At 49.4% G+C, this 27,820-nt stretch overlaps 2 protein-coding genes across 8 annotated transcripts in view; both read left to right on the top strand.

Annotated features, from left to right (window-relative positions):
• The window catches only part of Ikzf4 (IKAROS family zinc finger 4), a 34,181-nt gene extending 19,217 nt beyond the window's left edge, over nt 1-14,964 (top strand). The window contains exons 1-8 of one of the 5 annotated variants that reach the window (XM_075954650.1): nt 250-535; nt 2,285-2,382; nt 3,542-3,642; nt 4,943-5,203; nt 6,430-6,597; nt 10,638-10,787; nt 11,292-11,423; nt 12,359-14,964. In XM_075954650.1, the coding sequence (XP_075810765.1) occupies nt 449-535; nt 2,285-2,382; nt 3,542-3,642; nt 4,943-5,203; nt 6,430-6,597; nt 10,638-10,787; nt 11,292-11,423; nt 12,359-13,122 (1,761 nt within the window). In that variant the 5' untranslated portion in view covers nt 250-448 and the 3' untranslated portion in view covers nt 13,123-14,964. Of the gene's footprint in view, nt 1-249; nt 536-2,284; nt 2,383-3,537; nt 3,643-4,942; nt 5,204-6,429; nt 6,598-10,637; nt 10,788-11,291; nt 11,424-12,358 lie in introns of those variants that run through there. The other 4 variants (XM_075954649.1, XM_075954651.1, XM_075954652.1 and 1 more) reach the window with 4 other exon arrangements.
• Nucleotides 14,949-22,653, top strand: Rps26 (ribosomal protein S26). 3 transcript variants are annotated; one of them, XM_075954655.1, is made up of 5 exons: nt 14,949-15,037; nt 20,875-20,947; nt 21,192-21,369; nt 21,914-22,044; nt 22,558-22,653. In XM_075954655.1, exons 2-5 carry the CDS (start codon nt 20,945-20,947, stop codon nt 22,591-22,593), a joined length of 348 nt encoding a protein of 115 aa, XP_075810770.1. In that variant the 5' UTR covers nt 14,949-15,037; nt 20,875-20,944; the 3' UTR covers nt 22,594-22,653. The 3 variants fall into 3 exon arrangements, with proteins under 3 accessions (XP_075810770.1, XP_075810769.1, XP_075810771.1); XM_075954654.1 differs by lacking the exon at nt 14,949-15,037 and adding an exon at nt 20,639-20,739 and having other exon boundaries at nt 20,880-20,947; XM_075954656.1 differs by lacking the exon at nt 14,949-15,037 and adding an exon at nt 20,661-20,706 and having other exon boundaries at nt 20,880-20,947.
• Nucleotides 22,654-27,820: the final 5,167 nt, after the last annotated feature.

Genomic DNA, 27,820 nt, shown 5'->3' with positions numbered 1-27,820 from the left:
CCTCCCTCTCAAGCATTTGTTGTGCAGTTCCTCTTTGTCTCCTGGGCAGGAGGGCAAACACATCTGCCTCCCCTCCTTGTGTGCCTCCCCTCCCACCCCTCCACTGTCTTAGAAAAGAAATGTTGTAGCCTAGCATCCCCCCCCACACACCACACACACTTGTACATTTTCTCCTGCCCCCTCCCCAAGCACATCCACGCCTCTCGCTCTCTCCAATACACACACACACACACACACACACACACACACACACACACACACACGCGCCAGGCTCTTAGCACATACACCCTGGGCTGAGCGGTTCTTGCCGGCTGCAGCCGTGGGCCCCTGCTCACCGTGCGGCTGCCACTGCCTGCGAAATGACGGCGGTTCCCCTCACTTCCAGGAATCCACGCTTCCTGGAAGGTGAGTGGCTGGGCTCACCCCTGCCTGCCACCGAGACGCAGACATGCACACACCACCCGCACTCCCTCGCCGTTTCCAAGGCGGCGGCCGCGTTCGCACCCCAGGGTCTCACCGGCAAGGGAAGGATAATGTAAGTTCAGGCAGAAGGCGGCTAGCAGAGGGGGGAGGGGGGGTGATGGGGCTAGGGAGCCAATTCAGTAACAACTCCCAAGCCTGAGGAGAGGGAAAGGATGGGGGCTGTGTGTGTAGCGGGGGAGGGGGCGTTCCTCCTTGCACTTGGGGAGGATGGGAAAGGGTGTTTGATGTTGCTAAGCGAAGACGGTGACTTGGACAGTGGGAGCTTGTGGTGACATCTTGGCTAGGCCTTGGGGACAGAGGTAGAGCAGTCAGGGGTGGAATGCCGAAACAGGCCTGGGTGGGAATGGAGAGTAGAAAGACCTGAAGTGAGGAAGAGGAGCTTTGACAGCAGATGCTTCATCCTGGAACAGAGGTGTGAGGGGCCTCAGCCTCCTGCCCACAATAGAGCCGAGGATGGCTGTCTTTCTTTGCTCATGCCCTCACTGGTCCCTGAGAGCAGGCTAGCATCCTGCCACCTGGAGCCCATGGTCAAGAAGAGAAAGCAGGAAGATGAGGTCCCTTACAGAGAGGTGCTGAGGCTTGCTGGGCTCCAGGCTATTCCCCAGGGGCAACCACTCAAGGGATGCAGAAGAGGGCTGGTCTCCTTCGGTGTGTGAGATGCATTTAGCTGGTAGACCGCTTCCCGATCCCTTCCCTCCCGCTTTTCTGCCCTTTCTCCACCTCCTAGCTGCTCTGATGTGAACCTCACAATTTAGCTTTGCTCCCTGGGGGTTCAGCCAATCCATGATGGCTTTGACCAAGAAAATGTCTCTGATACCTGAGAGCAGCCTTAATTCTTGGCTTTGACAGTCTGAGATTTCTTGGAAGTCCCAGGCATTTGAAATTCCCTCACTGGGGTTTCTGGGGCTGAGAGGTTTGGGAACTGATGAGTTTCCCAAATCTGACTTTTGTCCCTGTCAACCCTCAGGCTAAAAATCTAAATCCCTGGAGCCCCACAAAGACCTTCTGGCCTTTGACACAGATTCCATCTTAGATTTTAGTGCCGTGAAAGTAGACTTGAGTCTCTCTCCCCTCTCACCTTTATCCTAGGGATGACACCAGCCTCAAAGAGCCTCTGTGATTACTGGTGCGCCTCGAGGCTCCTGCATTCCCTCCTGTTTCCAGCCCTTCATTGGGAGAGCCATAAAGAATGCTTTCCTCTCAGTCCCCAAGTATCCCCCAGCTAGCTAGCCCCTAGGCTCAGAGGCAACCTCAGCTCCAGGAGGAGGCGGGGACCAATATGGATCTCCGAGAGGCTCCCTCATCATGTAGGACCAAGGCTTTAACAGGTTCCTCCTTACCCATGTTGAGTGATCTGGAGCGAGTCAGCCCTAGCCTTTGGAAAGGAGTGAGAGGCCGGGTGTGGTGCATGCCTGTCATCCCAGCGCTTCAGGGGAGGCCGAGGCAGGAGGAGTGTAACTTACTTAGCCATTTCCAGCCTGTCTAGCCTTCCAACAGCAGTAAACTCAGTTGAAAGGGCACGTGTTAAAACCGGGCCTGAATCGACAATGGTACGGGGCTGCTCACATCATGGTTTATGTCTGGTGCTGACTTCAGGCAACTTTTAAAGAAAACCATTATTCGCCTAAGGAGCCTCAGCTGGGGAAAGTCGGACTCAAGCCATACGGCTTTTTCTGTGGCTGGTGAACAGGGTTCCTCGGGCTTCCGTGGGCTAGAATGGGGAAGGGGACTTTAGGAAAAGATGTGAACGGAGAAATGGTCCCAAAGTCCTGAGTGGTTGTTTTCTTCCCACTAACCAAAGCTGGAGAGGGATCCCTCAGGAGGGTGTGTTCCGGATTTCTTGCCTCAGGCCCAGGACTCCAACCATTTTATAATGGAATCTTTATTTTGTGAAAGTAAGTATGGGCATAGTCGGGAAGCGGGGTAAAGCGCTAACTTAGGTGGATTTTAGGGATGAATTTTAGGGTCTCTCTCTCTCTCTCTTTCTCTCTCTCTTCCATGTTTAGGCCTTTGCACATATACCCATGCATGTTCATGTTAGCAGATAATATAGACGGCTGTGATGTTTGCCCCAGTAGGTATGTTCTCTTTATGTGTATCTACCTATGTGATCTGTGTTTGTGTGTTTCTCTACATGTGTTTTTATTTCACGCACATTTTTCTGCAGAGAATTGTGGGGAGGGGGTAGTTTTGAAGACAGTCATGTTTTCCAGGGATGTTATCAGATGTTTAAAAGACGTAATTGCAAAAAGCATTTTTACAAAGTATTTGGTCAACAAGTTGAAATGGATGCATTTAGGATAATCAATATTTAGTTGTCAAGAGAACATGAAATGGTAAAGATGGGATCAGTCTCTGATCAGCTAGAAAACGTTCTAGATTCTTCAAAGTTGATCCTGACTCACCCCCAGTGGGTAGGAGCTGGCCAAGCCTCGACCAAGGACTCAGCACTCTTGTCAGTGGCCCACCCCAGCTTAGGCAGGTAGTGAACTTCTTCTGCATCTCCTAATCCAAAGAATTAAAGCAATACTATGGCCCCTGTTTCATCAGGTGGTCACAAAGCATGAAGGAGAACGTGCGTTCTGAGCTCACAGACCAAGCCTGGCATAAGGATACACTCACTAGGTTAACGAGCGTTATCCTCAGGTTCTAGACAGTCTCCTGCAGATTCCAAAGCTGCTACTGGGAGCCTCAGAGAGAGCAATAGGAAAGAATGTCCCATGCCACCTTCTCGTCGGGTTCCTGTTCTCTGTTCTGCCCTGGCCCGCCCAGCCCTGGCCCTGCTTCCTGCAGAGTTAGGGCAGCGGGTGATGCTCTTCCCCCTCAGGCACAGATAAAGGTAGGGTAGGCCAGACTGCTGAGTTCACGGAAGTCACGGGCACCACTGGGCACCAGGCCTTTGGGGCACAAGGTAGGGTACTCCTGTTCGGCCTACCTTGTACGTGGCTATATGATAAATGCTTGTGATATTTAACTGGAGCTTTTTAAAGATTAGTTCATAGACTGTAGAGGCTCCAGCCCAAACTTTACCTGAGATCTGTTCTCTCCTCCAAGGTAGCGGGGACTCATCTCTGGAGAAGGAGTTCCTCGGGGCCCCAGTGGGGCCCTCGGTGAGCACCCCAAACAGCCAGCACTCTTCGCCCAGCCGCTCACTCAGTGGTAAGTGTGACCCTCTCTCCACTCCTGGCACTGGGTGGCTGCAGTTTTGTTTGGCCCTCAATTTGCCTTCTCCTGGCCACCGTTTCCCCATCATCTCCTGCTTCCATGCTCAGGGACTCGAGTGGGAAGGAGCCCGGTGCGTACTGTTCTCCTGGCTTCTGAAAAGAGTAAACAGCTAATGTCAGACTGGGGTGAAACTAAAAGGTGTACGGGTAACATTAAGATAAAGGTTTCAGCAGGGCACGGCGGTGCACGCCTTTAGTCCCGGCACTCGGCAGGCAGAGGCAGTTGGCTCTCTGAGTTCAAGGCTAGCCTTGTCTACAGAGCGATTTCCAGGACAGCCAAGGATACACAGAGAAACACTGTGGGGGGGCAGGGGTGTGGAGGGGGGAATAATGGTTCCAAAGAAAATTCTGGAACTGGAGACAGAAGTGTCCATTGGGTAGGGAGAGGTAGAAAATGAACCGTACCAAGATTTCCCCCCCTCCTGTCCCTCTCCTGCCAGGCAAGGTCCCCCCGAATGCCCCTCCCCAGCTGGCCCTAGATCTGTGACATTCTCTAGATGGTTGAAATAGCCAAGAATGTAGGTCAGAACGAGTGCCAAAGCTCTTCCCGCGTCCCCTCAGGTTCCTAGGAAGAGGCATGGGGTTCTGTCTCATAGGGGAGGATACACCACAGCCGTCTTCAGTTCTACTCAGGTGGCCTGCTGTCCCCTCAGCCTCCCCAGGGCCACTTTCCCGCCACTGTCACTCGCTGGCTTCCTGCCCGAGGCCAACCCAGGCATCTATCTTTCTTTCTCTTTTCTTTTTTTTCTCCTTTTTCTTTTTTCAGACAGGGTCTTGCCATGTAGCCCTGGCTGACCTGGAACTCACTATGTAGACCAGGCTGGCCTTAAATTTACACAGATCCACCCGGCTCTGCCTCCCGAGTGCTGGGACTAAAGGCATGCGCCACCACGGCCCAACCAAACATCTTTCTTGATGACAAGAGAGTGCAGGCCGAGTTCCTCTAAGTCATCTCTTCTGCCCGCTGACAGAGATACCCTGTGTATTCCTCTCTCTTTTTTTTTTCCCCCTTTTAAACTCTAGTTGCCTGGTGGGTGGCAGGTGGGGAAGACTGTTTCCAGTTCAGGTGAGTTCTGGAACGACACCTGACATAATAAACTGGCAATTACCCTTCCTAACACTGTAAGCCTCTGGGTCCGCAGTCTCGCTGCTGAACTGTCAAAGTGCCATCCTGCCCTGGAAGCGGCTGTCCCTCTGCCTGCCCCTATTCTAAACGTCAGTCCCCTGACCCCCAGCCAACTCCATCAAGGTGGAGATGTACAGCGATGAGGAGTCGAGCCGACTGCTGGGGCCTGACGAGCGGCTCCTGGATAAGGAGGACAGCGTGATTGTGGAGGACTCGTTGTCGGAGCCCCTGGGCTACTGCGATGGAAGTGGACCAGAGCCTCACTCCCCTGGTGGCATCCGGCTGCCCAACGGCAAGCTCAAGTGTGATGTCTGTGGCATGGTCTGTATCGGCCCCAACGTGCTCATGGTTCACAAGCGCAGCCACACGGGTGAGTGAGCGGGAGGGCGAGGCCGGGGCTGCGAGGCAGAGGGGCCTTTGCAAAGGGGCGCTAGGACATTGGTAGGGAGGAGTTGAAGAGACCAGACCGGCTGCAGGGGTGGGGGTGACTCAGGAGCATGTTTTCTAGATGACAAAGGAGAGAAAGGGATGTGAACCCTTCGGAACATCTATACCTTCCTGGCCCTTACCTTCAGCCTTTGTGACAAAGAAGCTACTCCTCTGCCCAGGGTGGAGAGACAGTGGGCATTGGGCCTCTAGAAGGATTCCTGATGCTTCAGTATAGATCAGGGATGGGGGGCGCATGTTTAAGGCCTTGTGATGGACCAAAAAATGTCTGTAGACGTCGGGGAGAACTGCCCACAGTCAGTCCAGAGGGACAGAGTTCCAGGGCCTTCTCATCTCATGATTTAAAAGGCGGTGTCGCAGAGAGCCTCTGCTTACCCTCCTCAGACTGTGAGCTCCCTGGACGACTGGACTCTGAACTGATGAGCTTAAATAATTGTTTTTATCAGTAAAAGATCAGGAGTCGGATATTGGGGTAACAACCTGAACGATCAGAGAGAAGCTGTGGAAAAGCCACCAGTCCCTAGTCACCTCCTAGCAATGTCTGACTCCCCATCTTTTTTCTTCCTTCTTTTTTTTAAATTGATTTTTATTGAGCTCTACATTTTTCTCTGGACTCCCGATCTTTTACTGATAAAGAATCATTAGTTAGCCAGTCGGTGATGGTCAGGAGGCAAAGGCAGGCAGATCTCTGGGAGTTCAAGGCCAGTCTGGTCTGCAGAGCGAGTTCCAGGACAGCTAGGGCTATTACACAGAGAAACCCTGACTTGAAAAACCAAAAGAGAAAGAGAGAACGAGAGAAAGAGAGAGAGAGAGAGAGAGAGCAAGAGAGAGAGAGAGAGAGAGAGAGCAACAGAGAGAGAGAGAGAGCAAGAGAGAGAGAGAGAGAGAGAATAATTACTTAAATGCTTCGCTGAGCTATTTGGGTACCAGTCTTTCGGCAGGTCTTCTAGGCTCTGCTCTGCTTTCACACCACACACCTGTAATCCACACCTTTCCAGGGTAAGAGGGCCCCAGGTACCTGACCTCTGTAGAGTAGGCCTGGTTTGTGTGGCACTCACTGCCCTCCAGAGTGTGCTCAGAGAGAACTTTCCCTTTCTCCCTTGGACACCCCTCAAGTCAGTCCCCTGGAACCTGTTCTTCCCCCTGCAGGGGAAAGGCCTTTCCACTGTAACCAGTGCGGGGCCTCCTTCACACAGAAGGGGAATCTGCTGCGCCACATCAAGCTGCACTCCGGCGAGAAGCCTTTCAAATGTCCCTTCTGCAACTATGCCTGCCGCCGGCGTGATGCGCTCACCGGCCACCTCCGCACACACTCAGGTCAGTGGCTTTCCAGCCGGAGCATGCTCAGAAAAGAGCTTCAAGACCACTCTGCCCTGGAGGAGGACAATGTCTTTCACTGAGGGCTGGGAGCACTCACGGAGCACTGACAGCGCATGTAGCTGACTCAGGAGGAATTTGTGGGGCTCTTCATTGGGTTTTTTTTGTTTGCTTATTTGTTTTGTTTTGTTTTTCCAGACAGGGTTTCTCTGTGTAGCCCCAGCTGAGCCGGCCATCCTGTAGTAATAAGAGCGGCGGGGCTGCGTCCCCGGCACCCCGGCCGCCTGGCTAGCTTATGCCCCAAAATAACAACACACAAACTGTATTCTTTTAAACACTGCCTGGCCCATTAGTTTCAACCTCTTAACCCATTTCTAATAATCTATGTAGCACCACGAGGTGCGCTTACCAGGGAGGATTCTAGCCTACGTCCATCCTGGGTCGGAGCTGAATCACGTCTGCCTCAGAGAGCAGAGCTCTCGCGTCCGCCCCGGAGAGGGGAGCACTGAGACCCTCCTGCCTCTGCGGTTCTGAGTGCTAGATTTAAAGGCGCACGCCCCCCACAGCCCGGCATTCACTGGGGTATTTTACTGCCACATTCTGTGATGTGCAGCAAAAAGAGCATGGCTAATGTCCCTGGCTTGTCCCTGACCTTTGGTTTCTAAACATTTCAGTGTTGCTAACACCGTATATGTCCCCTCGCCCTAACTCTGAGCCCCTGGGCGGCTCCTTCCCACTCTCATTTGTCCAGGACCCACTATGGGACTATCTTTCCTCCCCTGTTACTTCCAGGAAACCAGAGGCCCTCCCCTCTACTTCCTAGTGCTCCCCATGAATATCCACGGGCCCCCAAACTGGAAGGAAGGGAGCTGCGACCTCCAAATAGCAAAGGACTGTCCCTTTTCTGCTCTGCATCCCAAGAAGTGGTGATTTTCTCATAGACAAACGCAAATCCAGAGGGAACCCAGGGGCCAGTACTGGAGAGGCAGAGGCAGGAAGGTCAGGCATTCAATCAGTTTGGGCTCTGTGATACCCTTTCTCAAAATAATGAAATAAATGGAAGATTTTGAATTGGAATATTTTGGAAGGAACTGGAGAAACAGGGCTTTCTGGGTGTTTTTTAGAGAACTTATTTATTTTTACTTTTATGTAAAAATATGTACATATATATCTTGTGAGAGTGTCAATCTTGGAGCTATAGACAGTTGTGAGCTGCCATGTGGGTGCTGGGAATTGAACTCAGGTCCTCTAGGAGAACAGCCAGTTCTCTTAACCACTGAGCCATCATCTCTCCAGACCCTCTCTCTGGGTGTTTTACTAAGTTTTGGACTCCTGGTTGGATTGAACTGGCAAAGAGAGGGGAGCTGAGGGTTGAGGAGAAGAAAGAGGGTAAAGAATTAATTGTTGGGCCGGGCGGTGGTGGCACACGCCTTTAATCCCAGCACTCGAGAGGCAGAGACAGGCGGATCTCTGTGAGTTCGAGCCCAGCCTGGTCTACAGAGCTCACAGAGAAACCCTGTCTCGAAAAAAACCAAAAAAAAAAAAAAAAGAATTAATTGTTGGAGCCAGGTGGTGGTAGTGCACGCCTTTAATCGCAGCACTTGAGAGGCAGAGGCAGGTGGATCTCTGTGAGTTTGAGGCCAGCCTGGTCTACAAGAACAAGTTTCAGGAGAGGATCCAAAGCTACACAGAGCAAACCTTCTCGGAAAAAAAAAATTAATTGTCTGGCCTCAGAATCTTCCACAGGCTTTTTTCTTTTCCTAAGCCCTCTTGAGTAGGACTTAAAGAGACAGAGAGGCACTGAAGCAACTTCTCCTTCCTCCATCCTGCCTCGCTTCCGATTCTCCCACATAACGGGGACCTCTCTGTCTCTGCATGTGGAAGAAGTCTGGCGACATCATAACTTATGCTCATCGTAACAATTTCAGACGCAGGCAGGGGAGTGAGAAAAGAATTCCAGGTGAAGCCGGGCGGTGGTGGCGCACGCCTTTAATCCCAGCACTCGGGAGGCAGAGGCAGGCGGATCTCTGTGAGTTCGAGACCAGCCTGGTCTACAAGAGCTAGTTCCAGGACAGGCTCCAAAACCATAGAGAAACCCTGTCTCGAAAAACCAAAAAAAAAAAAAAAAAAAGAATTCCAGGTGAAAATGCCCCACCCCCGGCACTCTGCTTGGTGAACTGGGGTCTCATGTATCCCAAGCTGACCTCAACCCCCTGTTTAGCCAAGGACCTTCACTTTTGACCCCGGTCTTCCTGCCTCTGCCTCTTGAGTACTGGAATTGCAGGGCACACCACCATTCCTGTGATTCACTGGAGATGGAACCTAAGGTTTCCCACACGCTAGGCAAGTGCTCTATCAACTGAGCTTCAGCCTCAGCCCTAAAACTCCCCCCTCTGCCCTGCCCGTTTGTTTAACAAGGAAACCGTTGCTATGGAGAAGAAAATCAGTGTCGTAGACTATAGCCTTGCCTGTTTCCATCAAGACCCCATGGCCAAACATGTGCTTCTTTTTCTCAGGGTCTCACTGTGTAGCTCTGGCTAGCCTAGAACTTGCCAGACTGGCTTCAAACCACAGAGATCCAACTACATCTGCCTCCCACGTGCTGGGATTAAAGATATGTACCTTTAATACACCATGCCCTATAGTCCCCCAAACTCTTGACAAGGTCAACTGACCGGATGTCAAATGTTGTTCCGTAGGAGACTAGGGGGAGAGCAGATATATGTGTACGTCCCATCTCTGTGAGATGCTTCCTGTTACAAATCACAGGGTAAGGAAGGAGGGTTAGAGGGCCGGTCCCCTCCTGATGTGTCAAACCATTTCCCCCAGGGTCTCAGAGGAGAGGCCCTGGTGCTCATTTCATCCCTTAAGCATGCACTCCGCACTCCGACTAGAGATGAAGAGCAGCCGACCAAGGCTGTTTGAGTCGTAGCTGTAGATGTCTGTGGGTGAGTGATAGTCACCAGCTTCCTAGCGATGCCTCTGCCTCCCTCATCAATGATAGCAATAAACACAGATACACAGTACCTTGTTCCTCTTCGAGTTTTTCCTCTCCTCTCTCTCACACACACACAAATGCCTCCTAAGAGTTGTGTTTAGCCGGGCGGTGGTGGCGCACGCCTTTAATCCCAGCACTCGGGAGGCAGAGGCAGGAGGATCTGTGTGAGTTCGAGGCCAGCCTGGTCTACAAGAAGTAGTTCCAGTACAGCTAGGGCTGTTACACAGAGAAACCCTGTCTTGGGGGGGAGGTGTTTAAACAAAGCTACAGCCTCAGTTTTCCCATTTTTCCTTTAGAGCTTTATAACGCATTCTTCTTAAAGCAGAAAATATAACACGGTCGTTCTCCTTGTACTCTTCCGTCACCTCTGCTCTTTTCCTCTCATCTCTTTTTCTCATCAGTGCTAGACTCTGGGGGCTCTCTCAGTGTCTCAGTATAGGGCCAGGAAGAGAAAACGAGGGTAAAAAAGCCCAAGTCAAGGCCAGCAACCGCTGCCCCTCCCGCGCTAGCAGCTCGAAGGGCTCTCATTTCTGCGTCGCCTCAGCCCACCAATTTTCCTCCAGCCAAAGCGGAGCGCTTGCTTGCGAGCAGAAAGTCCCCTTGTCTGATAAACAGCTATTACACCCGCCTGCCGCATGGAAAGGTTAAACCGCAGTCTGAGCCCCAGACTCTGAGATCCTGGGGTGGGGCCTGCTGTGCTTACTTACAGGGAAGATCCCCTGCTAAGTCCCCAGGTCGTCACTTCCTTTCAGAAGCAGCCAGAGCATCTAGAGTCCCACCACCAGTGTGAAGCTGTGTGCCATGGGTCCCCTCCTTCAGCTGTACCTTGTCACCCTTCCTCACATTTGGTTCACCTGTTCTTCGCTGTAGGTAGAGTTGGGGAAGGGATCACAACCCCACTCCCCCATCCCCCCCCCGAAAAAAAGCTAACAAGGTTCTTTCCTCTGCATGCCAGCATGCAGCTGCTCCTGCATGCTGCAAACTTTCGAGCCAGGTGCAGGCAGCAGTTACTCTCACGTTGCCTGTGCTCTCTCCTCCACAGTCTCTTCTCCCACAGTGGGCAAACCCTACAAGTGCAACTACTGCGGCCGGAGCTACAAACAGCAGAGCACCTTGGAGGAGCACAAAGAGCGCTGCCACAACTACCTGCAGAGTCTCAGCACTGAAGCCCAGGCTTTGGCCGGCCAGCCAGGTGGGGCTGTGGAGAAGGCCTCACAGCAGCGGAGGGCGGGGCCAGGGGCGCAGCGGAGGGCGGGGCCAGGGGCGCAGGCGAGGGGGACTCTGGCCCCTCAGCCAACACAGGTTGCACTCATTAGACCTTCCAGGCACCCATTCCTAAGCACCCCCATGAATGCCCAGCTCTGGGGCAGTCTATAAGGGAGATCCAGACATAGAGGAAATCTGGATTCATATCTTCAGTCTAATGGGAAAGAAAGCACAAAGAACAAGGGGTAGGTGTGCGTAAGTCCTCAAATGGTCTGAAGGGTTATCAGAGTGAGCTTTAGGTAGGACAAAGAGCCCATAGTGGCCGGCGCCTTTAATTCCATTACTTAGAACACAGAGGCAGGTGGATCCTTGTGGGTTCAACGCCAGCCTGGTCTACAGAGTGAGTTCAAGGCCAGCCAGGGCTACGGCTACATAGTGCTGGGCCGGCGCCCCTCACGCTCAGCTGCTACCACCTGCCCCTCCCCTCCAGGTGACGAAATGCGGGACCTGGAGATGGTGCCTGACTCGATGCTGCACTCAACGTCTGAGCGGCCAACTTTCATCGATCGCCTGGCCAACAGCCTCACCAAACGCAAACGCTCCACGCCACAGAAGTTTGTAGGTGAGAAGAGCCCTGTTGGAAAGGAGACCCCAGCTTTAAGTCATGGCTCCAGTCAGTCAAGGCGTTGATTGCTATCAGACCACAGGCTTGGGTCTGGTGATTGGATTTAGCGGGGAGAAGCAGCCTAGTGGTCTCTGCGGTGCTCAAGAGGGATGGCACGCTTTTCAGACGCCCCCTCAGATGGGAGATCACTCAGTCTGTGACGTGTGTACCTTGCAAGTATGAGCACTGGGGTTTTCAATCCCCAGAACCTACATAAGCATGCAGACATGGTGGCATGTGCTTGTAATCCTAGCCCTGGGGAGCCGGAGCCAGAAGGATGCCCTGGGGTGGCTGGCCAGGCCAGCTAGCCTAATTAGCCAATTAGCCAATTGGTGAGCTCCAAGTCAATGACAGATCCTGTTTCAAAGGAGGTGGATAGCCGTGCTCCTGAGGCTGACACCCAAGCTTGTCCTCTGAGCCCACATTCATGCACACATAAATACACGTCTTCCAGCACAGAGATGAATATGCAGTGGTGCGCACACACATAAAAGACAGAGTAGAGAGTGGTCGGTATTGAGGACTCACGGGGAAGGCGAGCTTTTCCATCTTTTGAAAATGACGAGGATCAGTCTGTGTGGGCTGGCCTTAGAGCCGGTGTGAGGAAGCGAACATGTGGTTCTCTGACCTGCAAATGGCAAGCTCTCGCTGAAGATCTGAAACTTCATAGAGACGCCTTGCCCTAGATGCCAGGTTGCCTTGGACCTGACCCTCTGGAAGTAAATGAGGTGTGGTAAACCATGTTACCGAGGACTACGGGTATAAGCTCCCTGGTAGAATGTGTGCTTAGCATCTGTGGTGTCGGTCCCATGATTAGAAAACAAAGAAGGAATTCTGGGCATAACTTGGGGGCTTAGTCAAACCCAGTCCTGACGAGATCTTACTCTCCCCAGGCGAAAAGCAGATGCGCTTCAGCCTCTCGGACCTCCCCTATGATGTGAACCCCGGCGGTGGCTATGAAAAGGATGTGGAGTTGGTGGCGCACCATGGCCTAGAGCCTGGTTTTGGAGGTTCTCTAGCCTTCGTGGGTACCGAGCATCTGCGTCCCCTCCGCCTCCCACCCACCAACTGCATCTCGGAACTCACGCCGGTCATCAGCTCTGTGTACACCCAGATGCAGCCCCTCCCCAGCCGACTGGAGCTTCCAGGGTCCCGAGAAGCAGGTGAGGGACCCGAGGACCTGGGAGACGGAGGTCCCCTTCTCTATCGGGCCCGAGGCTCTCTGACTGACCCTGGGGCGTCCCCCAGCAATGGCTGCCAGGACTCCACAGACACAGAGAGCAACCACGAAGATCGGATTGGCGGGGTGGTGTCCCTCCCTCAGGGTCCCCCACCTCAACCTCCTCCCACCATAGTGGTGGGCCGGCACAGTCCCGCCTATGCCAAAGAGGACCCCAAACCACAAGAGGGGTTATTGCGGGGCACCCCAGGCCCCTCCAAGGAAGTGCTTCGGGTGGTGGGTGAGAGCGGCGAGCCTGTGAAGGCGTTTAAGTGTGAACACTGCCGCATCCTCTTCCTGGACCACGTCATGTTCACCATCCACATGGGCTGTCATGGCTTCAGAGACCCTTTCGAGTGTAACATCTGTGGTTACCACAGCCAGGACCGGTATGAGTTCTCTTCCCACATTGTCCGGGGGGAACATAAGGTGGGCTAGCGAGCTCTTTCCCCTCGCCTGCCCGCAGCCCACCATCCACTGCCCCACCTCCAGGTGTCTAGCCCGATTCCTATTACACCCCGAGGAGTTTCGCGTTGTAGCCCCGCCCACTGGCCACCTCACTTCACACCTGACTCTGACCCTCTTCGCCGGTTCCCTTCTACCCTGACTGATTTAAGCATTGCGACGAGACCAGTCTTTTGCTTATATTTCTCCTTCTGAACCCCTCTCTTCCCGGCATATTTGCTGTTTGTTAGTGACTTTCCCATGGCCTTTGAAGACTTACTGCGATCTCTGGCCACTCCTTCCCTCCCCCTTCTGCTCTAAACCTTGTTGTTTTCTAGTCGATCCCACACCCTCTGACAGCCCCAGGGCCTGGAAGCTCCTCTTTGTACTAAGGGACTCTGAGCTTCTTGCTTTAATCCGCACCCTTACTTCTCCTCCGACTCTTTGGATGTTGATACCTCCCAGCGGCCCCACCTGAGCTCTGTGGCATTATTATCTCCTCTCTGGGACCCTCCGACCTGGTACTTCATACCTCTTGTGCCCTCTCACTTTAGGCAGCTTGCACTATTCTTACACGAACGAAGAATTTCCTCATTGGAAGTAGGAGGGCTGTAGAAACTCTCCAGGAACTGTGGACTGAGGGTCCTCTTGACCTCACCTGGGAATGCGAGCTCCCTAAAGCCTCCATTCAGGATCTCTCTCTCTCTCTAGCTCACCCCTCCACACCACTCTGGTCTCAACCTGCCAGGTCCCTCACTGGTGGCTTTTCCCTTCTTGGAACGCCCCCATTTTATACTCTCAGGGGCTAAAGCTAGGTCCGCAACCCTGCCTGACATGGGGAGCCTAGCTGAGAACCAGGGCACGGGAAAGGGGGTGGGTAGACGTCTCTCCTCCACCCTTCAAACTTGTTCACTCCAGTGACCTTCCTGGGCTCTCAGGGACCCCTGCTGTCCCCGCTGTATGAGAAACTGGTGGGTGGCTGCCCAGTGACCAGGGGCTCAGCCCCATCTGTCATGCTGCCTTTTCCTCCCCCTTCCAGCAGGATCCACCGTCTCATTCCCGGGCTCCTGGGCCCTCTTATTATCAGTGGCAGGGAGAAAGGAATGTGTCTCTTCTCCCTGCTAATTTTCAGTGTAACCAAAAATTGTCCCAGGATGAATGACATGTATGTGCCCGTCCACCAATCCGCCCTTGTTCTAGCAAGAATGGGATGGACTCAGCTAACTGGGAGCCACCCTTCACTGCCCCTCTCTGGTGGTTGCAGAGCCCCTGGTTCTGGATAATCGAGGATTCATGAGACCGTGCAGGAGAAGTCATAGCCCCACTGCACGGCTCTCTCTATAAAGAGTTCCCTGCCAAGGCCACAGCCATCCCACTCTCTGCTTCTTTGAGATTCAAACCAAAGGCTGTTTTTTCTATGTTTAAATAAAATAAGAAAAAAAAAGTAGAAACCAAACACAGCACCTCATAAGTTATAAGTCTTGGTCTTCTCTTCTCTCTCTCCTTTTCCCTCCATCTTTCTTTCCACACGCCCTTCCTTGGTTGGCTCTTTTGCCTCTCTCTCCTTTTCTCATTCCCTCTTAGGGACATGGAGAGGCATGAGAAGGTTGGCTAGATCAGATCCTGGGACTGGGGCTCTTAGCCTTCTGGAGACGCTACTCTCCCCATCATGAGAAGGGTGGGGTGGAAAAGCTTTCTTTTTCTTCCCTTCTTCTCCTGTGTTACCATGGCTTCCCAGAAGGGCCAGACTGGCAGGGAGGAGCTTTGTGAGGTGGTTCTTCCTCCTTGACAAAGTAGCAATAAACAGGTGCTGCCAAAGGTGGAGCCTGGGGTGCGAGCTCCCAGGGGAGTGGTCCCGAGAGAAGGGAAGGGTCTTCACAACCAACCTTGGGCCGGCAGCAGAGCTGAGGTTAGTATCTGTGCTGCTCCTGTGCTGTTCTGGCTACTGAGCCTCTTCCCACTAGACCCTGTTCCCACCACTTCTGTGTCTGCCATGTACCTGGGGATACCTCAAAAGAACTAGTTCCTCTGGGGCATCAGAGCCTTTGAGTGCCCCATTTCCTCCCTTCCTCAGTCAGCCTTAGCACCTGTGACCCCCAGAAACCCGAAGGACTATGTTCCGAGGCTATACTCTGTGCCCCCAAGAGCAGAGATGGGAGGACAAGACCAGGTGCTAGGGAGGAGAGGGACACCCCGTCTCTCTCCAGCCCATCACTGCACTTTAACCAGGGTCTTAGGTACAAAATCCTACTTTCCAGAGCCTTCCAGCTCTGGAACCTCAGACACCCTCATGCTCTCTCCCAGCTCCTTTTGCATAAAAAAAAAGTAAAGAAAAAGAAGAAAAATCAACACCAAAACACCAAAACCCACACAGAGAAAAGAGGTGTTTTCTTTTTTATTACTATTCAAAAAACACAACACCACAAAAAAGTAGGGGGGAGGGAGAGAATTTCTAAACAGACACTTTTCCAGACCTTTGTGTATGTGTGTGTCAGTGTCTAAGCTGCAGGTGGGATTTTGTAATACTTCTGGCAGCTTCTTTCCTTGTGTAAATAACATATATATATATTTTTAATCAGAAATTATGAAGATCAAAAATAGAATAAACACAGAAGCAAGTGCAATACCACCTCTCCTCCTCCCCCAGGTTCCTTTGCACCTGTTTGGTGTCCCTTTTGACCCTCGCTCCTTCACCTCTTCTCTCTTCGTCCGGTTCCTTACCTACCCTCCCCCTTCCCTCTTTTTAAAGAGTTTTCTCCTTCCTCAAAGGGAGTTAAACCAGCTTTTGAGACTTCCTGCAAAGCATTTTATATATGTAATATACTGTAAGTAAATATTTGTGTAATGGAGAAATACTACTGTAAGTTTTGTACTGTACTGGCTGAAGGTCTGTTATAAATAAACACGAGTAATTTAACAGCTCTGTTTCTTCCTGGAGACTCCCTTCGCCTTGTTTTCCTTCTGGGACAGGCTTCATATCGCTATTTCTCTGTTCAAGGTACAGACAAATCTAAGATGGAGGGGGAGCCAGACAATACCACTTAAGTTGCTGGTCTAGCAAAGCAGAAGTTTATTTTTGAAACAGAGTCTATGTAGCCTGGCTGAGCTGGAACTCACTGAGATCTGCCTGCCTCTGCTTCCCAAATTAAAGGTGTGGGCCACAATGGGAGGCCTGGATTATTAATTTTTTGTGTGTGGTTTTTCTTTTTTTTTTTTTTTTTTTTGATTTTTTGAGACAGAGTTTCTCTGTAGCTTTTGGTTCCTGTCCTGGAACTAGCTCTTGTAGACCAGGCTGGCCTCGAACTCACAGAGATCCGCCTGCCTCTGCCTCCCGAGTGCTGGGATTAAAGGCGTGCGCCACCACCGCCCTGTGTGTGGTTTTTCAAAACAGGGTTCCTCTATAGCTTTAGAGCCAGTCCTGGAACTTGCTCTGTAGACCAGGCTGACCTTGAACTCACAGAGATCTGCCAGTCTCTGCCTCCCTAGTGCGGGAATTAAAGGCATGCGCCACCACCGCCTAGCAATTATTATTTTTTAAGATTATAATTTGATTACAACATTTCTCCTTCTCCTTTCTTTTTTTAAAAATATTTATTTATTTATTATGTATACAGTATTCAGTATGTGGATGCCTACAGTCAGGAAGAGGGCACCAGACCCCATTACAGATGGTTGTGAGCCACCATGTGGTTGCTGGGAACCGAACTCAGGACCTTTGGAAGAGCAGGCAATGCTCTTAACCTCTGAGCCATCTCTCCAGGCCCCCCCTTTCTTTTTTTTAAAGATGTTTTTATTAATAATGTATACAGTGTTCTGCATGCATGTATGCTTACAGGCCAGAAGAGGGTACCAGACCTCATTACAGATGTTTGTGAACTACCATGTGGTTGCTGGGAATTGAACTCAGGACCTCTGTAAGAATAGTCAGTGCTCTTGACCTCTGAACCATCTCTCCAGCCCTCTCTTTTCTCTTTCTTTCCTCCAAATCCTCCCTGATTTCTTCCAAAGTCAGAGTCTCCCTTTTTTCTTATCATTTTCGTTTGCACATATGTATTTCTGGATAATATATATGTATAGATGCATATCCATATCCTAGATATAGCCTGGTCAGTCTGTATAATGTTACACGTATGTATGGTTCAGGGCTGACCATTTGGCACTGGACAGCCCATTGGTGTGCTCTTCCCTGGGGAGGACCACCTCTCTTCCCTGGGGAGGATCACCTCTCTTGCTCCCAGTTTCTGATGTGGTTCATAGGCATCACAGCTTGTAAGGACTCTTAGTTGACTTCCTCCTTCAGAAGCATGCCTAGTGCCTTCTTGTCCCATGAGAGCTGGTCCTCAGGGAGGAGCTTTCAGGGCAGCTCCAGCGCAGGGGTCTCTGGGCCCTTTCCGAAGTGCAAGCCGTCTTCAGCAATAATGAGGACTTACCCTCCAATGGGAATAAGCTGCCTGTCTGGGGCGTCTCTTGGACAGCTCTGTCCAACAATTCAAAAGAGGGCTTCTCAACCCGGCGGTGGTGGTGCGCGCCTTTAATCCCAGCTCTTGGGAGGCAGAGGCAGGTGGATCTACGTGCGTTCAAGGCCAGCCTGGTCTACAAGAGCTAGTTCCAGGACAGGCTCCAAAGCTACAGAGAAACCCTGTCTTGAAAAAAAAAGAAAAAGAAAAACCATACACATGCAAAAGAGGGGTTCTCTTCTTGTCATTGTTTAGTATTGGGGTTTTTGCTAGGTGGTCTTCGAGGGAGCAGCATCTCTGATGAGAGACCCCATGTCCTGGCAAGGGTTCTGTTGCACCCTCCTGATTTCTGCACTTGCTCTAGGCTTTGCGCTCACACCTGAGATTAGAGCTAGGAGCTTTGTAGGTGGGTGAACTTTCAGGGTCAGTGTTATCTCTTTCAACAGGGCCTTTTCTAGTTTCATCCCTTTACCTGCGAAGTTCATGGTTTCCATTTGTTTGCTTGCTTGCTTGTCTTTTTTTTAACAACCGAATAGTATTCCATAGTGTATATGGACCACATTTTTGTTAGCCATCCGTTGTAGGACATCTAGGATATTTCCATTTTCTGTCTTTTATGACTAGAGCAGCAAGGAGCAAGGCTGAGCAAGCATCGTCAGAGTAGGATGTTGAGTCGTTTTGGTATATGCCAGGGAGTGGTAGCTGAGTCGTATGATTTCCATGGTGGCTGCACCAGTTTGCAGGCCCACCAACCGTGAATGAGAGCTCCCATCTCCTCAACATTTATTGTCCATTGGTCTTTGCTGTTCTGACTGGGGTAAGATAAAAATCTCAAAGGTATTTTGATTTGTATTTCTCTGATTGCTAGGAATGATGAACTTTTTTTGTTTGTTTATTTTGATTTTTGGGGTGTTGGGGTTTTTGTTTTTCGAGGAAGGTTTTTCTGGAGCTTTGGAGCCTGTCCTGGAACTAGCTCTTGTAGACCAGGCTGGCCTTGAACTCACAAAGATCTCCCTGACTCTGTCACCTGAGTGCTGAGATTAAAGGCCTGTGCCACCACTGACCAGCTATTATGAACTTTTTTTAAAAAAAGATGGATAGCTCAGAGGTTTTGATGAGTACTTGTTAGTATTTTTTTTTTTTTAATTTTCGAGACGGGGTTTCTCTGTGTAGCTTTGGAGCCTGTTCTGGCACTAACTCTTGTAGACCAGGCTGGCCTCGAACTTGCAGAGATCCACCTGCCTCTGCCTCCCGAGTGCTGGGACTAAAGGAGGGCACCAGAGCAGTTGTTAGTCTTGCAGAGGACCCAGGTTCCATTCCCAACACCCACAGGGTTGTTCACAACCATCTGTAACTCTAATCCCATGGGATTGGATTAGCTTTTCTGATCTTTCTGGGCACCAGGCATGCATGTGGCATACATACACATATTTGGGGAAAACACCTATACATGCAAAATAAAATTAACATTAAAAAAAATTGTGTGTGCCACAGCAAGTGTGTGGAAGTCAGATGACAACTTTCAAAAGCCAGTTCCAGCTGTCTGCCTTGGTGAAATGCATTCTCCTCGCTGCAACCACACGCTGCTATAGATGCGCTATCCTGTGAGCTTCCTGTCTCAGCTCCCCCCTCCCCCCTCCACCTGCTCTCACCGAGCAGTCCTGGGATTCCAGATGTGTGCCACCTCACCAGCCTTTTCCATGACTTCTGGAGATTGAAATCCAGTCCTCAGGCTTATAAGAGTAACGCTTTTACCCTGAGTTTCATGATTACTCTGGGTTGCCTGAATTTCCAGCACTTGGGAGATAGACTCAAGAAATTCAAGGACACACTTGGCTACAAACAGAGTTCTAGGCCAGCCTGGACTAAATGACTATGTTTCAAAATAAAGTGATAATAACTATCTATCTGATACACTTGTTCGGTTAAATCGAGTTGGTTCATACAAACTACTAACTACAGAGCTTCCCCTGTGCTAATAGGACCTAGAAATAAAAAGGAGGGCTAAACAAACTGGAGTGTGTTGTTATACATTTTTTACCTCAGCACTCCGGGCATTTCAACCTCAGCATTTTAATCCTAGGGGAAGAGGCGGGCAATCTCTGAGTTCCTGGCCAGCCTGAATTACAGCAGTTCCAGGGCAGGCAGGGTTGTACTTTTTTTTTTTTTTTTTTTTTTTTGGTTTTTCAAGACAGGGTTTCTCTGTGGTTTTGGAGCCTGTCCTGGAACTAACTCTTGTAGACCAGGCTGGTCTCGAACTCACAGAGATCCACCTGCCTCTGCCTCCCAAGTGTTGGGATTAAAGGCGTGTGCCACCACAGCCCGGCTCAGGGTTACACTTAAAACACACTGTCTGGAGGGGAAAAAAAAGTGGTTCAAAACAAAACAAAGAAATAGTCCCACCAACAAAACATTTGTCTCATTTGAAACTTTTTTTTTTTTTTTTTTTTTTTTTGGTTTTTCGAGACAGGGTTTTTCTGTGGTTTTGGAGCCTGTCCTGGAACTAGCTCTTGTAGACCAGGCTGGTCTCGAACTCACAGAGATCCACCTGCCTCTGCCTCCCGCGTGCTGGGATTAAAGGCGTGCGCCACCACCGCCCGGCTTCATTTGAAACTTTTATTTGGCTTGTTTGTTTTGTTTTTTTCGAGACAGGGTCTCACTGTGTAGCTCTGACTAACCTGGAATTCTAATGTAGACCAGGCTGGCCTTGAACTCACAGAAATGTATTTGCTTCTCCCTCTCGAGTGTTGGGATTATAGGCCTGTGCTACCATGTCCGGCTGAAGCTTTTATTTGGAAGGATGAATTTACAAAATGGTTTATTTCCTCACGAGTCTTCTATTTCTTATTTTTATGACTAGAACACACATTTAAAAGAAATGAAGTCATGGCGTCTTACGGTGGTGTAGCGCCGCCTTTAGTCTGTGTCCTCCCCAGAGCCTCTTCAACTCATACTACAACTCCCACAATGCATCTCTCTCGGCCTCTCGTAATAGGGAGTGTGCATCCTGAGACCGAATTCTAGATATCTTCCGCTCTGGAGACAACGTGAACCGGATGCTATAGTGCTGAGAATTACTTCCTGGTTCGCACACTTATAATTTTTAGCCTTCCGCCAGCAGGTAAAATAGTCCCATTGGTACTTTGCTCCACAGGTAATTCGTAGGGACTTATTTTAAACCTACATTTTATCGGAAACGCTAAATAATTATGTAACTTTGAGTATTGCAGTTGCTAAGATTAAGTAGAATTACACATCTCTAAATTTTTTTCTTTCTCCCCTGCGCAAGCGTAGGAATCTCGTACTATATAAGAGTGGCCGGCAAGGCGCCGGATCCTCTTTCGGGACTTGGCTGCAAGATGGTGAGTGTCGCCGCGTGGAGAGAGCACGAGCCTGAGCAATGAGTGGAAAGTAGGCTCTCGGGTGGCGGGGACTCGGGAGTCGGAGCCTTGGAGGAGGAAGGGGAGCGTGTGCTTCTGAGCCCGGAGTTAAGATGCCTGGGATTTGTGTGGCTCGCTTTGCCGGGGCTGCGGGCGGTGAATGGCCGGAAATTGCTGAAGCTGTTAGTCGCACCCCATTTTTAATAAGATATTTTTTCATATTCAGACCAAAAAAAGGAGAAACAACGGTCGTGCCAAAAAGGGCCGCGGCCATGTGCAGCCAATTCGCTGCACTAACTGCGCCCGCTGTGTGCCCAAGGACAAGGCCATTAAGAAGTTCGTTATTCGGAACATCGTAGAGGCGGCTGCCGTCAGGGATATATCCGAAGCAAGTGTCTTCGACGGTGAGTGTATAGGGATGAGGAACGAACGCGGGCCCATGGCTACCTTTGGTTCAGCTTTGGGCAGAAGCTCTTTTATGGCATGGTAGGCAGGCTTAACGCTGAGGTTTGAACTTGGTGTTTTTTTCTTTTTGGGTGGATTACATGCTAGGCAAACCCAGCCAGCATCCCATCCCTTTGACTGCCGGTTTAGGAAAGGGCAATCTGTAAGAAACTGTAAGAGGTGGACGTTTGATAGACATAGTTCATACAACTACTTTTAATGAAACATGCTCAGACTGAGTTGTAAATACGGCAGCGTGCAGGCAGTAAGTTGTGGAACTTAGAACATAAATCCCAGTTTATGCCTCCCTAGTGCTGGATTTAAAAACATGGGCCACAACAGCTAACTTGGTTTCCATGGTGGCAAGGTGGGCTTGCTTCTCAGGAGGTGTTTATTCATGTTGAGACTGCTTACTGTTGTCTTTTGCACAGGTTTTGTGGGTGTGCCTAAGTGAGGGGATAATGGGAAGTGGGCATATATCTGAACTGCTTCTCTGTTCTTCAGCCTATGTGCTCCCCAAACTCTATGTCAAGCTGCATTACTGTGTGAGCTGTGCTATTCATAGCAAGGTAGTCAGGAATCGATCCCGGGAAGCTCGGAAGGACCGAACACCCCCACCACGATTTAGACCTGCTGTAAGTCAATTTTGCTTGTTTTTCTTTGAGACGTGGGGTCTTTACCATAAAAATATCCACTTAATGTTTTAGCCTGGTATGACAGGTGTAACCTTCATTTAAAATGTTTGATTTTTCAAGAGTGGGTAGGCTGTTTGCAATGGAATGGTATGGTGTCTTGCCTGAACCATACTACATATGGTTTATGGCCCAAAACCATTGTTAGTGATGGAGGTTCTGGGTGGGTTCTTTGGTTTTGTGATGTGATGTTAGAAGCCATATCTGGGTGGCCCTCCGCTTGTCACTGGTAAGTGCTCTGTCACTGAACTCCACGATTCATCATGAGTGGGTTTGGGGTTTTCTAGAGACCATGTCTCTTGGTAGTGGTGGGTGTTTTTATTTTTTCACCACAGTTTTACTGTGGCCTTAGCTGGCCCAGGGTTTTTCTGTCTCTGGGGTACTGGGTTAAGTGGACTATTGCACCAATGTTAGATACTTAGTTTTAATTTACTTCCTCTTTTTTATTTTTTTCAGGGTGCTGCACCACGACCTCCACCAAAACCCATGTAAAGTGGCTTCATAAAGATAGAAGAAAACACCTTGGAAAAATAAAATGGAACTTAAACTTTATGTAGTATTTGAGTGTGTTTTTGCCAGGTGTGAATTGTGTGCTATTTCATTTTCTCTGTGCTTTTGGAGGCCGTAAGGCAGAACGTATTGGTATTGTTTGGGCTCTGTACTTTGTATACCTAATTTTTTGCAGGCCGGTCAACCTGTGAACTCCAGGGATCCTGTTTATGCTTGAACCAGACTCAACTTAATTTTATGTGAGTTCTGGAGATAAATTGGCTCAACCAAGATTTTATATTCTTGAAAACCCTACCGTGTTTTTGCTTTCTTTTCATTTGTTTTTCTTGTGTAGGGCACTCACTGACTTTTCCTGTCTTACAGACTATGTCTTTTTCGCTGTTTTTTCTTTGGCTTTTTGGGGTACATGGTCAGATGCCTTGCTAGCTTTAAATTTAGGTCTCTAGCTGGTAAGATTAAAGGTGTATGTCGGCCACACCCAGCTAAGTGGCCAGTTGGTGCCTTGGGCTAAAGATTTGTGTATGTGTGACCCAGGGGATTCAGTCAACAGCATGAAACGGTCATGGAGGTGATCCTGTTTGCAAACACTTTCATCAAAAACTAAAGCCAAAGCTGTCGGCAACTTGATAGAAAATCCAAGCCAAGAGGTTTTTCTGGGCTGGAGTTTGCCCCTGTTTATCGTTGTCCTCTTATATTTGTGGGTTTGAAGTAAGGTCTGGCCCAGGCTTTCTTGGTGTGTTTGGTGCTGAAATTGATTACAGGTGTGATCTCTACCTTCGAGATCATTGCCTCTTAAACTTGTATAATAGGTGGCCCACACCTTTAATCCCAGCACTTGGGAGGCAGAGGCAGGTGGATCTCCGTGAGTTTAAGGCCAACCTGGTCTACAAGAGCTAGTTAAAAGAAAACATGAAACTTGCTCATGGGGGCTGAAGAAATGGTTCAGCAGTTGAGAGCACTGGCTGTTCTTCCAGAGCACCCACAACTGTGACTCCAGTTCCTGGGGATGACGCCACACCAATGCACATTAAGTTATAAAAAAATATATAAAAAAACTTGTTCATCCTCACTGAGCTCTTTATACTGAGGGTCTGGAATCAATCCTCGGGTTTGTTTAGAAACAAGTACCTGCCAGGTGGTGGTGGCACACACCTTTAATGCTAGCAGTCCCAGAGGCTGAAGCCTGGATCTCGAGTTCAAGGCCAACCTGGTCTACAAGAGCTAGTTCTGGATAGGCTCCAAAACTAAAAAGAAACCCTGTCTCGAAAAGCCAAAAAAAGAAGCATCTATAATCAATCCTCAGTCTTTCCCAAATAATTAACTCAGTGCGAAGTAGTTTGGTTATTTTCTAATTAAAGATTTAGCAATAAGAATTAATAGTGATTTACACAGATCTAATGTACATGGGAAGTAGAAAAACTAAGTTGGGAGCATGAGGACCCTGGGGGAGGGGCATAGTTAAAACATACATAACAAGCTGGGCGGTGGTGGCGCACGCCTTTAATCCCAGCACTCGGGAGGCAGAGGCAGGCGGATCTCTGAGTTCGAGACCAGCCTGGTCTACAGAGCTAGTTCCAGGACAGGCTCCAAAGCCACAGAGAAACCCTGTCTCAAAAAAAAAAAAAAAAAAAAAAACCATACATAACAAACTTTAAAAATGTGGTAGACTATAGAGAGCTTTACTAAAATACTGGCTACGCTTTCAGAGGACCTGGTTTTGGTTCCTGGCACATTTACATATGTGGCAGCTCACGACTATTAACTCTAGTTCAAAATATTTAGTGATTATTTTTCCCCCTTGATAATCCGAAATTGTCCTGCCTTGTTGTTTGAGCATTTGGGAGTTCAAGGTCAGCTAGATTCTGACCAGCATCAGGCTCTGGAGTTAGCCTATCCCATTTCTTCAGCATACCAATTGCCATTTCTGGGAAAGTCACCTAGGATACAGATACCCATCACCTACTTGAAAAGGGAAAGTCGCTGGGCTGGTCAGTGGTGACCTATACCTTTAATCCCAGCACTCAGAAGGCAAAGGCGAGCGAATCTCCTGAGTTTGAGGCCAGCCTGGTGTACAAGTGCTAGTTCAGGACATCCAGGGCTGTTACACAGAGAAACTCTTGTCTTGAGAAATCAGAAGAAAAAAACAAAACAGGAAAGTCATGTACTATCAGAAGTGGCCCTCGGTTGAGTTCTTAGGATCTCCAGATGTGTAGATGGGTGTGGATGGGGGTGCCTGAGAGGCCTTTGATAACTTAGAGAGGTGCTGGGAGTTGAACTAGGGTCCTTTGTAAGCAGTATGCATCGAGCAATCTCCAGCCCTCTTCAGATATTAGAGCCAGTAGCCTTCTGCTTAGCCTGTTGAGAACTGACTTTCAAGTTGATGACACTGAAGACAACATTAACCTTCCCCCTAGGTTTGGTTTGTAACTGGTGTAATGAACATTGTTAGAAGAAGAGCTTGCTGCGGCCTGGAATCAACCTAAATTCTTCTAAAGTGTTCGTGCTCAAGAGTGGTCAAGGCAGATGGGGTCTTTGGCTCTACCAACTGTAGGTTGGTGTTCAGCTGTGAGGTGGACCTGTGGTGGCCATTTAATGGAAAATTGACTATTGAGGTTCTTTGCACGCACCCCCTAATGCTTGGAGTTACCCTTTTGCGTACCCCAGAACTGGTTAGTGTGTGTGAGGAAGATAGCCTCATCCACTATCACTGTGTAATTTTTTTCTTCAGTTTCTTTTTTTTTTATACGTAAACAAGTATTAAAATATTAGTCGGGCAGTGGTGGCACACGCCTTTAATCCCAGCACTTAGGAGGCAGAGGCAGGCAGATCCCTGTGAGTTCGAGGCCAATCTGGTCTACAGAACTAGTTCCAGGACAACTTGAGTTGTTGCACAGAGAAATCTGTCTCAAAAAACAAAACAAGCCGGACGGTGGTGGCGCACGCCTTTAATCCCAGCACTCAGGAGGCAGAAGCAGGCGGATCTCTGTGAGTTCGAGACCAGCCTGGTCTACAAGAGCTAGTTCCAGGACAGGCTCCAAAACCACAGAGAAACCCTGTCTCGAAAAACCAACAAAAAAAAAAAACCCAAAAAGTTTATTTGTTAATTTAATTAAGTATACCATATCCTGTCAGCATGTAAGCCTGAAAGCCAGAAGAGGGTGCTAGGTTTTGTAAGACTTTAAGACAATCCTGAAGCCATTTTTGACAATTCTGAATCCTCTCAGCCTCTGTGCCATAGTGCTTCCTCTCCTCCCCTGGGAACCAAGGACCTAACAGCTACACTCGCACGTACTCAGTTTCTGAACAATTACCCATATACGTATGCTTTGGTTCGGTCCCCTGGGAAACGGGGTCAAAATGACCTCTTACCTCATCTGATCTGGCAACAGCTCTCCAGTCAATTATTGGTAATAGCCCTTTCGAATAAGCCAATCAGAATAGTCAAAGAACAACCCCCCTTGCTTCTGTGGCCCTTTTAAAAGTAGACTGTACCAGCTATTTGAGGTCCCTCGGCTTCCCGAATGCTGGGGGACCCTGTCATGACAGAATTAATAAAATCCTCATGCTTTTGCATCGGCTGTGGTGTGTGAGATGGTCTTTGGGGGTGACTCCTTCTCGGTGTTTGGACACTAGAGTCCAACAATCTCACTACAGATGAGCTGGGGGTTGTGAGCTATAAAGTGGTTGCTGGGAACTGAACTCAGGACTTCTAGAAGAGCTGCCAGCGTAGCCTGGCTGTCCTGAAACTCACTCTGTGGACCAGGATGACTTGAAACTCACAGAGATCCACCTCTCTGTGAGTCTGCCTCTCAGGTGCTGGGATTAAAAGCCTGCACCACCACTGCCCAGCTAATATCATTCTTTCTTGTTTGTTTCTATTGTTTTTTGTTGTTGTTGTTGTTGTTTTTTCAGAGACAGGGTTTCTTTTCTTTTCTTTTTTTTTTAATATTTATTTATTATGTATACAATATTCTGTCTGTGTGTATGCCTGATGGCCAGAAGAGGGCACCAGACCCCATTACAGATGGTTGTGAGCCATCATGTGGTTGCTGGGACTTGAACTCAGGACCTCTGGAAGATCAGGCAATGCTCTTAACCTCTGAGCCATCTCTCCAGCCCCCAGGGTTTCTTTTCTATTGGTTTTTGAGACAATGTTTCTCTTGTGTAGCTTTGGAGCCTGTCCTGGAACTTGCTCTGTAAACCAGGCTGGCCTCCAACTCACAGAGATCCACCTGCCTCTGCCTCCTGAGTGCTAGGATTAAAGGCATGAGCCAGACCACCGACTGCCTCCAAAACTTTTTTTTAATATTAATTTTTTAATTTTATTTATTTATTTATTTATTTTGATTTTTTCGAGACAGGGTTTCTCCATAGCTTTTGGTTCCTGTCCTGGAACTAACTCTTGTAAACCAGGCTGGCCTCGAACTCACAGAGATCCGCCTGCCTCTGCCTCCCGAGTGCTGGGATTAAAGGCGTGCGCCACCACCGCCCGGCAATATTAATTTTTTTAGTTTTTTGTGTATGGGTATCTTGCCTGCAAGTATTTTTGTGCACCACATGTGTGCCTAGCAACCTTAGAAGTCAGAAGAGAGATTCAGATCTGGAACTGGAGTCAAGGATAGTGGTGGGGCCCCACGTGAGCGCTTGATAGTGGTGGACCTCTGTAGAAATAAGAGCAGCGGAGCTGCTTCCCGCCACCCGGCTAGCTTTACCCGAAATAATTACATGGAAACTGTATTCTTTTGAACACTGCCTGGCCCATTAGTTCCAGCCTCTTATTGGCTAGCTTTTACATATTGATCTAACCCATTTCTAATAATCTGTGTAGCCCACGAGGTGGCTTACCAGGGAAGATCTTAACCTGCAGCTCTGTCCGGTGGGAGAATCATGGCAACTGCCTTGAATCTGCTTCTTTCTCCCAGCATTCTGTTCTGTTTACTCCGCCTATCTAAATTCTACCCTATCAGAGGGCCAAGCAGTTTCTTTATTACTTAACCAATGAAACAACAGATAGAAAGATGACCCTCCTCCATTAGACCTCCATGTGGGCGCTGGATAGTGGTGGGCCGTCACGTGGCCATGTGGGTGCTGCGAGCTGAACCCAGATCCTCCGCAAGGACAAGAAGTCTGAGTCATCTCTCTGTCCTCCCCTTTCAATTTTTCTATTATATTTATTGTGTGTGTATTTGTGGTCATCAGGACTGATGGC

Source organism: Microtus pennsylvanicus, chromosome 20, assembly GCF_037038515.1.
Source record: "Microtus pennsylvanicus isolate mMicPen1 chromosome 20, mMicPen1.hap1, whole genome shotgun sequence".
Taxonomy (NCBI): Eukaryota; Metazoa; Chordata; class Mammalia; order Rodentia; family Cricetidae; genus Microtus; species Microtus pennsylvanicus.
The sequence above is the reverse complement of the archived record's forward strand: the minus strand, read 5'-3'. Positions and strand labels throughout refer to the sequence as shown.

Coding starts and splice junctions, on each gene's coding strand:
- Rps26 (XM_075954655.1), top strand. Junction 21,370..21,913: donor CGAAGCAAGTGTCTTCGACG/GTGAGTGTATAG, acceptor TCTGTTCTTCAG/CCTATGTGCTCCCCAAACTC. Junction 22,045..22,557: donor CACCACGATTTAGACCTGCT/GTAAGTCAATTT, acceptor TATTTTTTTCAG/GGTGCTGCACCACGACCTCC.